This window comes from Bubalus bubalis, chromosome 3 (assembly GCF_019923935.1).
Source record: "Bubalus bubalis isolate 160015118507 breed Murrah chromosome 3, NDDB_SH_1, whole genome shotgun sequence".
Classification (NCBI taxonomy): domain Eukaryota; kingdom Metazoa; phylum Chordata; class Mammalia; order Artiodactyla; family Bovidae; genus Bubalus; species Bubalus bubalis.
In genome coordinates, this window is record NC_059159.1 from 34,193,180 (window position 1) to 34,211,407 (window position 18,228).

At 44.5% G+C, this 18,228-nt stretch overlaps 1 protein-coding gene across 2 annotated transcripts in view; it reads right to left on the reverse strand.

The window, feature by feature from the left end:
• USP43 (ubiquitin specific peptidase 43) overlaps positions 1 to 18,228 on the reverse strand; it is a 52,769-nt gene that overhangs the window by 33,875 nt on the left and 666 nt on the right. For both annotated transcript variants that reach the window (XM_025280561.3, XM_044939283.2), the window contains exons 2-3: positions 9,532 to 9,663; positions 352 to 455 (exon numbers count right to left, since the gene is read on the reverse strand). In XM_025280561.3, coding sequence (XP_025136346.3) covers positions 352 to 455; positions 9,532 to 9,663 — 236 coding nt within the window. The remainder of the gene's footprint in view (positions 1 to 351; positions 456 to 9,531; positions 9,664 to 18,228) is intronic.

Here is an 18,228-nt window from a genome sequence, read left to right on the forward strand (position 1 = left end):
TAAACTCAGCTCTCTGGTAATAAAGAACAAACCAGAAAGATCTCACCCACTTCTCAGCAATGGCCTGGGGAGATCCTAGGCCTTCACATTCATGTTTTATAGAACCATCTTCACCAATACCCCTCCTTCAAGCGGGATGGGAGGCCCAGGAGCCAGCAAGGAAAGAAATACTGAAGGTTGGAAACAACAGGAGTAAGTGCTTAACTGTGATTAATAATGGGGGAGACACGGGAGCTTATGGTTTCTGTTGTTTTACAATCTCAAGGTAAACCTGGCAATGTGAGGCTGGCTACCAGCATACAAGTTTGCTGAAGCCTTAGGCAACACATTTTAAACATACCCTATTCTTACCTGTATTGTGCTTGGAAGTGGCTTTGCACAAAGCTTTGGCCCACAGAAAGTGGAGCTGATGGCGACAGAAGGTTCTCAGAGGTCTTCCTGGCTTCATGTTGAAGCTGCAAAGAAATGAGGGGAGGAAACAAAATTAGCCATGCCTCCCATCACTCCACTGCATCCAGACCAACAAGACTCCACCTCCTCCTGGGTCCACAGCATCCCTTTCTGGGACTAGACCTGCAGAACCAGGCTTTCCATGTTGCTTACCATAATCTACTGCTCCTTCAATCCCTGGACCTCCCCAATTCCCTGAGAGAGTGACAGAGAAAGGAAAGAGACAGAGGTAATGTGTGTTGTGTGTGTGTGTGTGTGCGCGTGTTGAAAGAGCATGAACCTTGGTGAACACTCACACATACTACCCCAGCTCCAACCATTATGTCTGGATTAACAAACCCATTCTTTACCCCCATGCTTCTAGGAACCCTGTGTCTAAATGTTTCCTGTACATTTCACTTGGATGGGCTGTCATCACTTCAAACACACCCACACCAAATCTGACCATCTCCCACCTCCTAAACCATTCCTGAACATATTTTCCAGGGAGCCAGTCTTCACGTGAACATCGTCTTTCTCAGACAAAACAGGTTTGCATCTCAGAATAATGAATGCGTCAGCCTCCTCCCACCACACTCTGTCCTACTATATTCTTTGAATTCCCTTACATATGAATATCCCATTGCAGCTGTAATAAATGTAATAAATTGGTGGCTTGAAACAATAGAAATATGTCCTCTTGTAGATTTCAAGACCAGACATCCAAAATCAGGGACTTCCCTGCTGGTCCAATGGCTAAGACTCTGAGCTCCCAATGCAGGACACCTGGGTTCGATCCCTGGTCAGGGAACTAGACCCCATATACCACAACTAAAAGATTCCACATGCTGCAAGATCTGGTGCAGCCAAATAAATAAACCGATATTTAAAAAATAAAAAGGAGGGAGGGACTTGATCAAGACACCTTGTGTGACACCCTGTGTGCACAGCTCATAACTGAGCAGCCAATGGGGCAGGGGAGGAGACAGAGGAAGGGGTTCAGTTCAGTCACTCAGTCGTGTCCGACTCTTTACAACCCCATGAATCGCAGCACGCCAGGCCTCCCTGTCCATCACAAACTCCCGGAGTTCACCCAGACTCACGTCCATCGAGTCAGTGATGCCATCCAGCTATCTCATCCTCTGTTGTCCCCTTCTCCTCCTGCCCCCAATCCCTCCCAGCATCAGAGTCTTTTCCAATGAGTCAACTCTTTGCATGAGGTGGCCAAAGTACTGGAGTTTCAGCTTCAGCATCATTCCTCCCAAAGAAATCCCAGGGCTGATCTCCTTCAGAATGGACTGGTTGGATCTCCTTGCAGTCCAAGGGACTCCCAAGAGTCTTCTCCAACACCACAGTTCAAAACCATCAATTCTTCGGCGCTCAGCTTTCTTCACAGTCCAACTCTCACATCCATACATGACCACAGGAAAAACCATAGCCTTGACTAGACGGACCTTTGTTGGCAAAGTAATGTCTCTGCTTTTCAATATGCTATCTAGGTTGGTCATAACTTTCCTTCCAAGGAGTAAGCGTCTTTTAATTTCATGGCTGCAGTCACCATCTGCAGTGATTTTGGAGCCCAAAAAATAAAGTCTGACACTGTTTCCACTGTTTCCCCATCTATTTCCCATGAAGTGATGGGAAAGAGGAAGGGGTACATAGGGTCAATTCCAAGCTTCCGATCTGGTGCCTGAAGAACCCCTGATCCATTAACAGAAGTGTGTGTGTGTGCTCAGGGGTGTCTGATTCTTTGCGACCCCATGGACTGTAACCTGCCAGGCTCCTCTGTCCATGGGATTTCCCAGGCAAGAATACTGGAGTGGGCTGCCATTTCCTTCTCCAGGGGATCTTCCCAATCCAGGGATTTAACCCTCGTCTCCTGCATTGGCAGGCAGGTTTTTCACCACTGAGCCACCAGGGAAGCCCATTAACCGAAGAGGGAAGGGCAACAGGAGAAAGGGGAAGTTGAGGGAGGGGAGAGCAAGCCAAGTTCCAGGCAGAGACACGGAAGGACAAGGGAATGAAGGGCTCGGAGGAGAAAGAGAGAGACAGTGGATGCAGAGAGGATGCGGGCATTTGGGGCTGCCCAGGACGGTCTCCTCTTCACTGAGAGTAGCCTTCACTTTGGGAGAGCTGAATTCAGTCCGGGGGGAGGGGGCAAGGCTCTTTCATCAGGGATCCTTTCCTCCCTCACCAAAGAGACTGGCACGTGATCCAAGCAGGATGGATGAGATGTCCCTGCTCTGCATGTCAATCACAGGCAGACTGACACACAGGCTGCAAACTGCGACTCTGGCAGAAGTGTCCAGGCCAGAGGATTGAGCCGTTCCTGCCACTGACACCCTCCCACACCCAGAGCTGCCTGGCTCAAGACAGTTCCCAGCCTGGTCTTCAGCCTTCATTTCCATTCTTCACACCTGCCCTTTGCCTTCCAACTAATTCCTTTGTTGTTTGAGTTGTCTGATTGGCTGCCGTTCCTCACACCCAAAGACCTCACAATGACCCAGGCTGCTTCTCCATCAGGATGATAGGGCAGTGGGACTTCCCTGACAGTCCGGTGGGTAAGACCTTCCAATGCAGGGGGTTTGGATTCGATCCCTGGTTGGGGAGCTAAGATCCCATATGCCTTACGGCCAAAATAACTAAAACAGAAGCAATACTTTGAAAATGGTCCACATTAAATAAAAAAATCTAAAAAAGATGATAAGGCAGCATGCTTTGGGAGTGGCTGCAGACAGGACCGTCCAAGGAGGGGTATGTACAGAGAAAATTCCAAACGAGGCTGGGGTGAGAGGTCATGGAGGGTCACTCAAAAAGCATGGTGTATCAGGCAGGTCGGACCAGGCTGGGGCTACCCTGCTAGCCGAGTGATCCTGACGATCTCCCTGAGCCCTGTTCCACACCTAAAAGGAAGAGGAGTATTACGTCAGCTCAGGGAGTCATCATTTAAATAAAAAGAGACGAGGGTATCCTGCCTGGCACATAGTAGGCGCTTAATAGATGTTAGGTTTCTGGTCCTCTCCCCAGCCTCAGTCCCTTTCTTAATCCTGCAAGAGTGGCATTTTCTGTAAGATAAACTGCCCAAAATATTGCTGGTGTCACACTGTCCACAGGATAGTAAAAAGATGCCCTATTCACCAGCTGAAAACATTTATTGTTACATTAACAGAAAAGAAAGTGGTCCTCATGTTTCCTGTTCTGGTTTCAAATAAATTGAGCTACAATGGCTTTCATATGTTTGAAACAGAAATAGCCTCAGAAAGAAAAATTGTTCAGAGGTACACAGGGGACAGTCTCTTTCCTTCTTGGAAAGCGAAAATAAAGTTTGTGCCAAATAGTCCAACAGCTCTGCTCTTCTACCTTCAAGCATTCACAGCCAGCCCTCTGCAGGCAGCCCGATTTTCTGAGAGCAAGGAGGAGCTTTGACTCCAGACAGAGAAAAAGATCTTTCCTGGCCTCAATCAGGTCAGATGAAGAGCAGGGCAAGCTCCTCTCTCCGGCCACAGCCAGCCGTGGTCTTGCTGGGTCGTGGGTGCCTTCTTGACACCCTTGGCCATTAAAGGAACAGAAAGCAGCCGGCGTGACTGAGAATCATGAGTGAGGGGCAGAAACCAGGCAGAGCTGTTGGTGGGTCAACCAGTTAGGGCCCCGTCAGCTGTGTAGGAGTCTGGATTCTGTTGTAAATGCAACAGGGAGCTGCCAAGGGAATTAAAGCAGGAGGGTGATGCAATCTTATTTCCTTTCTGAAAAGATCCCTCTGGCTGCAGCATGAAGAACACACAGTAGCGGGGCACACTGGAAAATGGAAAACCAGTTAGGGCTGCTTTCATGAGAGTCTTGAAATCGTAACAAGTTATTGACTTAAACTCACTGTCATCTTAAAGACAGGTTTGAGGTGGTGTGCTGTGGTTGGGACCAAGGCTCCAGAGCAGAGTTCTCAATGAGGGGGATGCTTTTGCCTCTCCTCCAGGGGACATGTGGCCGTGTCTGGAGACAGTTTTGGTAATCAATCACAACTACGGGTGCCACTGGCAGCTGCTAGGTAAAGAAATGCTGCAAACGGTACAATGTACAAGACAAACCCCCACTCCCCTAGAATTACCTGGTCTTCTGTCAAAAGTGCTGAGGCTAAGAAGCCCTGTTCTAAGAGTTGAATTTTCTAGCTTTGCATCCTGGCTCTCCTACTGGCTTGCTGTGTGACTTGGGCCAAGTTACTTAACCTCTCTGTGCTCTCCCCCACCTCTATGGGATGCTTTTCCTGCAGCCAAAGGATGAAAGAGAAGGATCGAAAGGTAACTGGGAAGGCTGTTTATTCCTCTTACTTGCCAGGTAGGAAGTGCTGCCTGGCATAGGCAGGGAGTGGGGAGGAGGAGGGGAAAAATGGGACAAGAAGCCTTTTCTTTTTTGGCCACATGGCTTGCAGAATCTTAGTTCCCTGACCAGGGATTGAACCCATGCCCCCTGCAGTGGAAGCACAGAGTCTAAACCATTTGACTGCCAGGGAAGCCCCAGGATGGTTCTTTTTAAAAGAAGAAAACAGGCTTTCAAGCTAGATTCCCCTTGGACTTGAATCCTGACTCTGTCACTTCTTAAGCTATGCTGCTTCAGGAAGGTTACACAGCCTGTCTGATTCTTGGTTTACCCATATGCCAAATGGGGATAATAACTCTTGAAACACTCCACAAATGATAGTAGCTATTCATACTGTGTATAACACTCCAAGATGTGCTCTGAAAAGTACAAAACAGGCTACAATCACTATCTTCCCCATCCCATGCATTTGGCAACCTGCTGTCTCAGACATAAGAACTCTTTCTGCAGCTCTGTCAAGCTCTTTACCTTCTACATTATACTGTGGTTTAAAAGAGTTTATTCAAGACATATATGGTGATGCTCTCCTTAAAGCTGCAACTTGTCATTTTAAAAGAAAAAGAAACAGAGACAATTGGCTGTGCAGACAAGTTAAAGGAAAAAGGTGACTCGGCTTCTTGAGCCACTTTATTTTTAAATAAACATTTTATGTATTTAAGGAGTGCAACATGACGATTTGATACACACCAAGGTAGTGGCGGTGATGGAATTCCAGTTGAGCTATTTCAAATCCTGAAAGATGATGCTGTGAAAGTGCTGCGCTCAATATGCCAGCAAATTTGGAAAACTCAGCAGTGAACACAGGACTGGAAAAGGTCAGTTTTCACTCCAATCCCAAAGAAAGGCAATGCCAAAGAATGCACAAACTACCGCATAATTGCACTCATCTCACACGCTAGTAAAGTAATGTTCAAAATTCTCCAAGCCAGGCTTCAGCAATACGTGAACCATGAACTTCCTGATGTTCAAGCTGGTTTTAGAAAAGGCAGAGGAACCAGAGATCAAATTGCCAACATCTGCTGGATCATCGAAAAAGCAAGAGAGTTCCAGAAAAACATCTATTTCTGCTTTATTGACTATACCAAAGCCTTTGACTGTGTGGATCACAATAAACTGTGGAAAATTCTGAAAGAGATGGGAATACCAGACCACCTGACTGCCTCTTGAGAAACCTGTATGCAGGTCAGGAAGCAACAGTTAGAACTGGACATGGAACAGACTGGTTCCAAATAGGAAAAGGAGTACGTCAAGGCTGTATATTGTTTAACGTCTATGCAGAGTACATCATGAGAAACGCTGGGCTGGATGAAGCACAAGCTGGAATCAAGATTGCCGGGAGAAATATCAATAACCTCAGATATGCAGATGACACCACCCTTTGGCAGAAAGTGAAGAGGAACTAAAAATCCTCTTGATGAAAGTGAAAAAGGAGGACTCTGTCTCCCACGTGCGTGCACTCTTTTCTCTCTCTCTCTCTCTCTCTCTCTCTCTCTCCTGCTATCCTCTAAATAAAATAGAGCTGTAACACTGATTTGCCTAAGAGCTGTAGCACGGTTTGTTCAAGACCCAAGAGCTGTGACGTGCCGAGGGCTTTAATGTCTGTTGCTCCAAATCTTTGTTGTGACGAGACAAAGAACCGAGGAACATACACTCGCGTGACATCTATGGTCCTGTGACTCAGATATAACCTGGCTGAAACAACCTCTGTGTGGAAGAGGCCAAGCACAGCAGGAGCCCAACTCAGCGAAGCTCCCGCGCTAGAAGCAGAAGGCAAAGAAACCCAGCTCAGGGGAAGGCCCATCTTGCTGGAAACCGGGACAGCGAAAAACAAACTCAGCAGAAAGCTCACGCGGCCCAGTCTCAGATTCCAGAAGACCTCCGGTTAAGTCAAGGTACCAAGACATGACTTCTGGATTCACTACTCACGAGTCAAGCCATGGAAGAAAACAGAAGAGGACACTCAATACACCTGTCAACCAGCTACAACATGCAGTGCCAGTTCAACAAAGATATAAAACTACAGCTAACCACGGAATATATCACATACTCTTGGACACCGCTATAAGGACTCTGAGGATTGAGACTAGCAAGAGGGGGAGGCCCAATACACCTCACCGCCCCAGTTCAGCAGGAAGTAGCCAGAAAGACCTCGACACCCCTATTCCCAAAGAATTGGGCCTCCCATCTCTTGAGGGGGGAATGTTAGGTAGAATAGGGAAAAGGAGTCCAAAATGGCGGTGGCTAAGACAAGGAAGGTCTGAGGACCAGAGTGAAGACTTCAGGCAGAACAAACAGAACAAACAGCACTCCTGGCTAAGCCCAATTTGCATAGGGCAGGCCCAGGTGGAGGAAAAAACATATAAAAGGAGGAGCCAAAGCGCTTTCTCTTGGACTCTCTCTCCCACGTGCGTGCACTCTTTTCTTTCTCTCTCTCTCTCTCTCTCTCACTCTCCTGCTATCTTCTAAATAAAATAGAGCTGTAACACTGAAAAAAAAAAAGAAAAAAAAAAAAGAAAGTGAAAGAGGAGAGTGAAAAGGTTGGCTTAAAGCTCAACATTCAGAAAACGAAGATCATGGCATCTGGTCCCATCACTTCATGGGAAATAGATGGGGAAACAGTGGAAATAGTGTCAGACTTTATTTTTCTGGGCTCCAAAATCACTGCAGATGGTGACTGCAGCCATGAAATTAAAAGACGCTTACTCCTTGGAAGGAAAGTTATGACCAACCTAGATAGCATAACAAAAAGCAGAGACATTACTTTGCCAACAAAGGCCCATCTAGTCAGAGCTATGGTTTTTCCAGTAGTCATGTATGGATGTGAGAGTTGGACTGTGAAGAAAGCTGAGCGCCGAAGAATTGATGGTTTTGAACTGTGGTGTTGGAGAAGACTCTTGAGAGTCCCTTGGACTGCAAGGAGATCCAACCAGTCCATTCTGAAGGAGATGAGCCCTGGGATTTCTTTGGGAGGAATGATGCTGAAGCTGAAACTCCAGTACTTTGGCCACCTCATGCAAAGAGTTGACTCATTGGAAAAGACTCTGATGCTGGGAGGGATTGGGGGCAGGAGGAGAAGGGGACAACAGAGGATGAGATAGCTGGATGGCATCACTGACTCGATGGACGTGAGTTTGAGTGAACTCCACGAGTTGGTGATGGACAGGAAGGGCTGGCGTGCTGCGATTCATGGGGTCGCAAAGAGTCAGACACGACTGAGCGACTGAACCGAACTGAACTGAAGGTAGTGAAATAATTACTTCAGTCAAACCAATAAACATATCCATCTCTTCACATAATTCCCTTCTTGTGTGTGTGGTGAGAGGACCTAACATCTACCCCTAGCAGATTTCTAGCACTCAATACGGTATTATTAATTACAGTCACCATGCTGCATGCTAGGTATCTAGATTCATTCACCCTACAAAACTGACTGCCATTCAGTCTCTCCCTCATTTATTTATTCATTTTAATAAGTATAATTTATTTACAATGTTGTGTTAATTTCTACATACAGCAAAATGATTCAGTTTTATATATATATATATATATATATATATACACATTCTTTATTGTATTCTTTTCCCTCATGGTTTATCACAGGATACTGAATATAGTTTCTTGTGTTACACAGTAGGACCTTGTTGTTTATCCATCAGCTAATCCCAAACTCCCAATCCATCCTTCCCCCACCCCGCCTCGGCAACCACCAGCCTGTTCTCTGTGTCTGGGAGTCTGCTTCCGTTTCATGGATGGGTCCATTTGTGTCAAATTTTAGCATCCAATCTTTATTACCCTACAATAATAGTCTCCGAGCAGGCAGTGTAAAGATGGGAGAGTAACAGGTGAAAGAGCAAAACGCTTAGAAGGGCTTTTTAATTGATTCGCAAGAGGGATGGAAAACAATGGTCCAGACGTAAAACAAACAAACAAAACAAGCAAAGCAGTTCTTGTAGCTGGTTCTTGATCTGGACCAGTTTTGAGACACATCAAAAGTAATGTGCGACTGATTCATTACCAAAGCTTGTAAAACATTTTTTTAATTACAATGGATTGATTATTCATGGACATTGTTTTGATAACTTTGCTCACTCATGGTATAATAAATTTACTCACTTTTCCTTTCTTAAGTGAGAGATAAAAGGACAGAAACCAATATTGATCTTTATTTAGCAAAGCCCATAGAGAGTATAACTGATGTATCAACCGACTGTGGCTACTACAAATGATCATAGGGCTTTCTTACTCCCAAAGGTTTGAGGTTTCATCCAAATCTGGGAATGCTCAGGGCACATGTGAAAAGATCACCCATCCTGTGTCTTGAGAAAAATGATTGGGAATCACTTGCTCTGCAGGATAAGTAACTGAGAAAGCAGAGCTAAAATGGTAGCATTTGAAAATAATAAGCAACACCACCGATGGCCTCACAGGACCATTCTAAGGCATAGGATACTGACGAAAAGGAAAAAGTTTTTTTTTCGAACTTTAAACCAAACAGAAACCATATTCACCAAATCACTGGGATTAGAGAGGATGAGGAACGGCAATGGGAGGAAACATCTGGTCTAAAACAAAGCAAAGAAGGCGGCGCAGGGAATGGTACTGTGTGAGCAGCAGCCAGAATATACAAAAATCTATGGAGCTGAATTTCAAGATTGAGTTTTGAGGAGCTGAGTAAATGTTCAAGGCAAAAAACTAATATTGAACACAATGTGTTTTCTGAGGGTGACTGACCTTGTCAGAACCCGGCCCTCGGGAGGAGCCCTCCAAGTCCTCGTGCACGCGATCCAACAACCAGAGCAGGAACTCCAGGGCATCGTGCTGGGCATTGCCTTGGAACTGAGCACCGTACTTGGAGACTGCGTTCTGAAGGAACAGAGAAAAACCAGAGGGGCAATGCGGCCTTTCCAACAGCCAAATACATACATCTCCACTCTTTGGAAGGTTCTTTTCCCATATAGGTCATTATAGGGTATTGAGTAGAGTTCCCTGTCCTATACATTTCTGCTCTGTATACAGATTCATTTGTATAACTTTTTAGATTCCACATATAAGTGATATCATATGGTATTTGTCTTTGTATTTCAAGAAGCCCGCTCAGTTGTGTCCAATTCTTTGCAACCCCATGGACTGTAGCCCGCCAGGCTCTCTTTCCATGGAATTCTCCAGGCAAGAATCCTGGAGTGGGTTGCCATTCCCTTCTCCAGGGGGTCTTCCCGACTTGGGGATGGAACCCGGGTCTCCTACATTGCAGGCAGATTCTTTACCATCTGAGCCACCAAGGAAGCTCACTAACACATAAGTAATATTGTATAGTATTTTCTTTGTCTGACTTATTTTACTAAGCATAATATTCTCCAGGTCCATCCCTGTTGCTGAAAATGGCAGTATTTCATTTTTTTGTTTTTTTGGCTGAGCAATATTCTGTTGTCTGTTTCTATTACATCTCTTTTATTTACTTATTTTATCACGCCGGTCTTCACTGGGACATGTGGGGTCTTAGTTGGAGCATATGAGATCTAGTTCCCTGACCAGGGATCAAACCTGGGCCACCTGCATTGAGGGTGGGGAATCTTAGCCACTGGACCACCATGGAAGTCCCCATATCTTCTTAATCCAATTGTCTGGTGATGGGCACTTAGTTTACTGCCATGTCTTAGCTATTGTAAATAGTGCTGCTGTGAACAAACAGGTGAGTGTATCTTTTCAAACTAGTGTTTTCATTTTTTTTCTGGAAATATACCCAGGAGTGGGATTGCTGGATCATGTGGTAGAATGTTTTGATACACATGATTATCTCTCTTCCCTGAAGCTCTGGCCCTTGGAGTGCTGGGGCCCATGCTCCCCTGCCCCCATTAGTCTATTTCCTCGCTCTCTCTGCTCATCCCACAGGTAGACAGCTTCTGGCCCTGCTCTCTCAGCAGTGGTTTCCTTCGTTTCCAATTAACTCTCCTCTTTGAGAATGACCACATGACCCAGTGAAGTGGAATTCCTTAAATACCATGCCTGTGGTTCCTTCACTGCCTCTTCCTAAAATGAATGGAATTTGAGAAGTCCGAACTTCTTCTGTGGTTAGATCACAGTGTGAGCCAATCCTTCATCCACCCCTTTAATAAATAAGTGTTTGTTGAGTGCCAGGCACTAGTCTAGGGACGAGACTTCCTGCCCTCTTGGCACTCATATTCCCACGCCCTTCACTTTGTCCCTTTAAAGGATATGGCAGCTTCGTCATTTTCTGGGTAAAGGCAGGTTCCAGCTTTTAAAAAATTTTATTTCAAAGGGTAATATATGCACCCACCTTTTTAAATAAAGAATTCAAAATATAAAAAGAACAGTAATGAAAAGTCTTCCCTTGCCTGGGTGCCCCTCCCCAAAAGGAAGAAGACACTGAATATTTTCTTACTTAAGCATCCTTCCAGGGTCTTCTTTGTGCAAGCATGAGCATTTGAGTGTAAGCAACCCCCCTTGTCTGTGTACAGGGCACATCTTGTATATGTTCCCTGCAGGTCTGTCCTCTGCTCATGCCCACCCAAGGGAGCAATGTGAGCAAAGCTGTGGACCCAGCTGGTCTCACCACGTCCAATCAAATCAAAGGTGTGCCGTGTGCTCAGTCGTGTCCAGCTCCTTGCAACCCCATGGACTGTAGTCCACCAGGCTCCTCTGTCCATGGGATTTCCCAGGCAATACTGGAATGGTTTGCAATATCCTTCTCCAGAGGATCTTCCCAACCCAGGGATTGAACCCACATCTCTTGTATCACCTGCACTGGCAGGCAAATTTTTTACCACTGAGCCACCTGGGAAGCCCTAATGAAAGGGCCTGGGCTTTTTTCTTTTAAATCTTCCTTTGGGATTTAAAGGCAACTTTAGGATGAGCTGAAGCAAAATTCAAGATTTGATTAACTGAAATGCTGGTTCTGAGTTTTTATTATTTGAAGCACACTAGCTTGGGTACATTGGAGGGTCTAGATTTCTCTGCACTTTGACCCCCCACACACACACACACAAGCAGGGCTGCCCAATAAGCAAATAAAAAGAAGCATGAATAAGTGATAAACAATGAGTAATGTTTGTGGTAGAAGTATTCATATGCCCCAGGCAATATTGGGGATACATTTTGACTAACAAGTTATTGTTAATCTGAAATTCAAATGGAGCCGGGCATCATGTATTTTGCTGGCAACTGTACCCCCCAGTCACCCTCAAACCTGTATCCTTAGCACCAACATTCCCTTCCGGGGGAGCAGCCAGCACCCCCCAGCTGGAAATCTCTAAAATCAGCTCTTTGTTTTAATGTCAGAGTCCTCTTTCAGGGTCCCTCTCACACCCACATCAGTCAAGAGTTCTGATTCTGGCTTCCTGACTGTGCCTTCCAGAGTCCCATTCCCACTGTTGAGTCCTAATTCCTGTCGACCCAGATGACAATACCCACCTAGAAGGAAGTCGGGCCCCCAGAGGCTCCCCCTGCCCACCCACTGCCTGCAGGACAGGACAGACCCTTCTTCCCACAACCCTGATGGTAAGGTCAGGCCCCCACCCCAAACCCTTCCTAACTGCATTAAAGCTATATCCTAACATGGGAGGGATGAATGGCAATATTTGGTATTTCTACCCTGCAATATGGCATAGCTCTTACCCATATGTGTGTTTCTCCCTCTCATCACTGATAATTTACAACATGTTTAAGCAGTATTCCTAGTTATTTCGTATTTCTGGTTTTTAGGAATGAAATCTCATTTTTATGTTTCTAAAAGGGTCTTGCTTTTGACTATCTAGTACCTGACCCTATTAATGACAGTGATAATTCTAAAACATGGATTCCCCGAACCATTCAGTAGTTTTCCTTCAGGAAAAAAAAAAAAAAATTGTATTTTTTTTTATCCTGTTTCCATTTCATGTCTTACTGTTTTGTCCAGAACTTCCAAAACATACAAGTGATGAAGGTATCCTTGTTTTTTAAAAAAGCAATGCCTCTGGTATATCACTTGAGGCATACTGCATTTCTAAAATTGTTGGTCTAAAATTGATCCTCAAACACATAAGCTAAGATAAATTCCAGATGGCTGAAATCCTTAAATAGCCATAGAAAAATCAGAAGTACATAACACAGAATGTTTATCGAAAGGTATGAAACAAATAAATCTAAAACTTTCTGTAGGTAGAAGGATTGAGTCTGGAGGAAGTATTTGCAGCAAGTATGACAAGAGTTAAAGAATTTAAAGAAACAAGAAAAAACAGCATTATGACCAAGGCAGAATGTTCAGACAAACCACATGAACAGACAATTCCAAGAGCAGTCTTATAACCATTCATAGTGAAAAAGCGTAGAAAGATCCAACACTTCACTCCAAACAAACAAATGTTAAAACCAAGATGCTATTTCTATTTGTTCAACATATTAATGAGAGAATATTTAATACTCAGGAAAACATGTATTGCTGGGGTATCTACAACTTGATACAATTTTTGGAAATTTGTCAATGCGGGCACTAAAAATAATCAAGCCCAATAAAATTGATCTAAAAACTAAAAAGCAATAAACACTTAAAATTGGGAAGATGATTTATATAGATATCAAAACTCATCAGATAGTACTTAAAATTTTTACTCAGCCCTGAGAAGAAATTCTGCCATTTGCAGCAACATGGATGGACCATGAGGACATTATGCTGAGTGAAATAAAAAGACAGAGAAAAACAGTGTATAACACCTTTTATATGTGGAATCTAAAAATATCAAAATTGAAAAGCAGAAAATAGTGGTTATGAGGGGCTGAGGGTAGAGGGAAGGGAGAAGTGTTGAAGGTACATACTTGTAACACTAGGTATTTAAGTTCTGGAGACTAGTACATGGTACAAGCAGACATCAGGTATGGGTTCAGTTCCAGACCACCATAATAAAGCAAATATTTCAATAAAGCACATCACGTGAAATTTTTGGTTTCTCAGTGCATATAAAAGTGATATTTACACTCTTCTGTGGTCTCTTAATAATACAATATTATAACGTACAATAATATTATGTCTAAAAAACAACATATGGACCTTAATTTTCTTAAAAATTTATTGCTAAAAAATGCTAGCCATCATCTGAGCCTTCAGCGAGTCTTAATCTGCTGCTGGTGAAAAGTCTGACCTTGATGTTGATGGCTGCTGACTGGTTAGCCTAGGATGGCTGCGGGAATTTCTTAAAATAAGACAACAGTGACTGACATCTATGCTTGGATTGACTTTTCCTCTCACTTGAACCCTTAGAGGTCACTGCAGGGTTACTCATTGGCCTAATTTCAATGTTGTGTGTCTCAGGGAAGAGGGAGGCCGGGGGAGAGAGAGATGGGCGGAATAGACAGCTGGTGGAGCGGTCAGAACACACACATTTATTGATTAAGTTCATCTTATATGGGTGCAATTCACAGCACCCCCAAACAATGACAATAGTGACATCAAAGATCACTGATCACAGATCATCATAACAAATACGGTAAAAATGAAACAGTTGGAAGTACTGTGAAAATTACCAAAATGCGACGCAGAGACACAAAGTGAGCAAATACTGCTGGAAAAAGGACACTGACAGACTTGCCCTACACAGGGTTGCCACAGACCTTCAGTTTGTAAAGAACACCGTCTCTGCAAAGTACAATACAATGAAATGTACCTATACAGTGATTATAGACAACAAAACTGTATTATAAATACTAAAGTCACTAGAGACTAAACCTTAAATGTTCCCAGCACTAGAAGAAATACAATCACATGATGAGATGGAGGTATTAATCAATGCTACTACTGGCAATCATACAGTAATACAAACGTACCAGATCAATATATTATCAATATATACCCTACACAGGGTTGTATCTCACATATAACTCAACTTTTAAAAATGGGTGCATTTCATTGTACATAATGTATTCCTCAAAAAGTTGATTTCAAAAGCAAGAAACAAAAAAAAGAACAAAACAGTCATCTTTGCTTTGACCATGTCATTTCACTCAAGGAATTAAGCGTATGGAAATGATCAGAGCTGAGGACAATGATTTAAATATAAGAATTTTCAATGCAGCATGATAGTTGGAAAATTGTACAGTATAAAAATGTCTCCCCACAGATGTACAGAACAATCTTTTGGACTCTGTGGGAGAGGGAGAGGGTGGGATGATTTGGGAGAATGGCATTGAAACATGTATAATCTCATATATGAAATGAATTGCCAGTCCAGATTCGATGCATGATACAGGATGCTTGGGGCTGGTGCATTGGGATGACCCAGAGGGATGGTACCAGGAGGGAGGTGGGAGGGCAGTTCAGGATGGGGAACATGTGTACACCCATGGCGGATTCATGTTGATGTATGGCAAAACCAGTACAATATTGTAAAGTAATTAGCCTCCAATTAAAATAAATAAATTTATATTAAAAAAGTCTCCCTAGCAATTGGATCATTTAGTGAAATAGCATACAATCATTATTAATAAAAACTGTTTCATGGAACATGTTAATGACCAGGAGAAAGTCTCAAGTTAATACTTACATGAAAACTGCAGGATACAAAACTAGAATTTCCAATTGTTTGTACATGATTTGAAACACATCAACACACTAATGATGGTTATCTCTAGAGGGAGGAATTCCAGATCTTTTTTTTTTAACACATTTTAGTATTTTTCATTTTTTTTAGTTATACATATTTAATTACATCATCAAGAAATCAAAGTATTTTGGAACAGGATTTTTTAAATGTATTTATTCACAAAACAAACAGTGGTCCTACTGTCAGTAGGAGGCTGGGTGACTCAGGGCCCGAGGAGGGGGACCCCCACAAACCCATCCCATTTGTGTGCCTGGGCTGGGGTCACACACTCCAGCATGCTGGCTTCTCAACTTCCTCTCTTCCTCAGTCCAAAACTAATAATCCCTCTTAAAGACCAAACTCCTTTGTACAACCTTCTGCGGCTTGTCCCCAACCAATTCTCCAGCTCCTCCCCCGAGCCACATAGGCTTTCATGGACAGAGGAGCCTGGCTGGCTACAGTCCACAGGGTAGCAAGACATGACTTACTGACAAAACCACCACCACCAATTCATTTTACCAAGCACTTATCCTGTCCAGCCCCACTCCACTCGGTGACTGGCAGTTTCAGTCTCACGGACTATAATGCACTTTCCCCCCACCCCCCACCCTCCTTTGTCCTTAGTTGACCCTTCATTCCTCAAAACTCAACTCAAAGCTTCACACTCCTGGGAAGCCTCCCTGCCCCGCCTCCTCACCCCACCTCCCTGGAACAATCACATCCTTCTAGCATAATTGCCTGGTGTCTCAGATTGTAAAGAATCTGTCAGGTTTGATCCCTGGGTCAGGAGGATTCCCTGGAGAAGGAAATGGCTACCCACTCCAGTGTTCTTGCCTGCAGAATTCCGTGGATAGAGGAGCCTGGCGGGCTACAGTCCATGGGGTCGCAAAGAGTAGACTACCACTGAGCAACTCACACTTTCACATTACAGAATTGCCAGAGAACATCTTCATTTTGTAATTCTTGTCACCAGTTCTAATCATGGGCCCGTGGGATTACTTCACTCATCTCCATCTCTCCTGCTGGACCGTAAACTCCCAGGATTTGCATTCATCCCCCACCACGTGTTCCATGCTCTTTGTATAGTGTCTGGACACAATATTTGGTGAATGAATGAATGTTTCCTCATCTGAAAAATCAGAGGAGGCCACCTAGATTTCAATCCACAAGGTTTAAAAGCCCCTGTTCTAGACTCCTCCACTGTCTCCAAGGCTGTCTGCCTGAAAAGTCCCAAGAAAATTTGGACCATATCACCTTTATTAACAAATTAAAAGTTTGATTATCTTTCAATTCCCCCAAGACTCACAAGGAGTTTCTTGGCTCTAGGGATTTGAGGCAGAAGAGACATAGGAAATCCTGGTGAGTCACAGATTACTAATTCAGAAGACTTTTCAATTACTCCTGCCTCTCCATGGCTGCAGTAACTGGATGAGAATGCAAAGACCAAGAGAAAAGGTACACAGAGCTTACCTCCCTCCTTCCTCTTGGTCTCTGCAGGTGAGGAGGTATTAATATAATTAACTCATTTTATCATCACAACATCCCTGTAATAAGGTAAGTACCGCTAGAGTCGCATTTTACAGATGAGGAAAGCTGAGGCACTACTGAGCTTTTAGTAACTTGCTCAAGGTCACAGAGGTGGTATCCTTCACCACCATAGGACACTGCCTCTCACGTTTAAAAAGTGAATGCTACCAAAAGAGCTATTACTGACACCCATTTGACTCCCTGACGCCTGCAGAACAGTGCTTCCCTAGTGAAAGCAGGAGAAAGGTGAGGGTTGGCATCCTTGTGGGTCACATGGCAAGGATTGTTTTCTCCGGCTGAAACTCAAGAGTGGTGATGCTTGTGGAATGAACACTGACAAGTTCCCCCTCCCCCAAGAACAACAATCCCTAGTCTTCAGGGAGCTTCAGCTCTCTGCCCAGAACTGTGGGTTTTGTTTTGTTTATTGTTATTGTTGTTGTTTTAGCAGGAAGCCAGCCATGTGCCTCAATTTTCAGGACTCTTTCATCCAACTGGGACCCCAAACAAACGCTGGGTTTTAATCCTGGACGAAGTGATACACAGAACTTCCAGTCTCTTGACCCTGCAGCATCCCCAGTAAGGAGATGACCCCAGGGAAAAAGGATACAAACCCATGCTAATGCATCATAGGTGATTTGATTCACACTAAACAAAAGGATGCCATCTCTGATGTAGCAGATCCACTCCGTCTCCCTGGCACTCAGTGCAGTACGTGGCACACAGGTTCTCAGCTTGCCTTGAGCTTAGACTGAAATCCAAACTCCTTACCACTACCTCCAAAACCTTACATGATCTGGTCAACTTCATCTCCACCCCCACTCGACTCTCCTGGGCAACAGCCACCCTGGTTTTCTTTGATGCCTCCAACTCTCAGCTCCTTCAGGCCTCTGGTCTTGATACTTGCTGTTCCCTCTCCCTGGATTATTCCTAGATCATTGCCTGGCTGCGTCCTTCTCGTCATTCACCTCCTTCCTCCCAGGCCCTGGCCTTGAAAGTCTGACTCCCCGCACCGCATTGGAAACCAGACTGGAAATTCCATACCTGGCGTGAGAAGCAACCCTCCTAGGCTTCACCTAGCGTTTGCTGAACACAGAAATGTTGTATACACTCAAACCTACCAGCTCCCGGCACTCCCCCTCCTCAAGCGCTGACACACTAGTCAGCTCAAAACAAAAGCGATAATCCCAGGCTGAACTGGTAACTGTCATCTCGAGAAGTCCCCAAGAAGCCCCCTTCCTGATGGAGCACCCACTTGTCCAGAAGGGAAAAGCGAAAGGCCGGAGCGCGGCTGCCGCCGAGCGGCGAGGACTGGAGGCCGCCGGGCGCTGCCTAC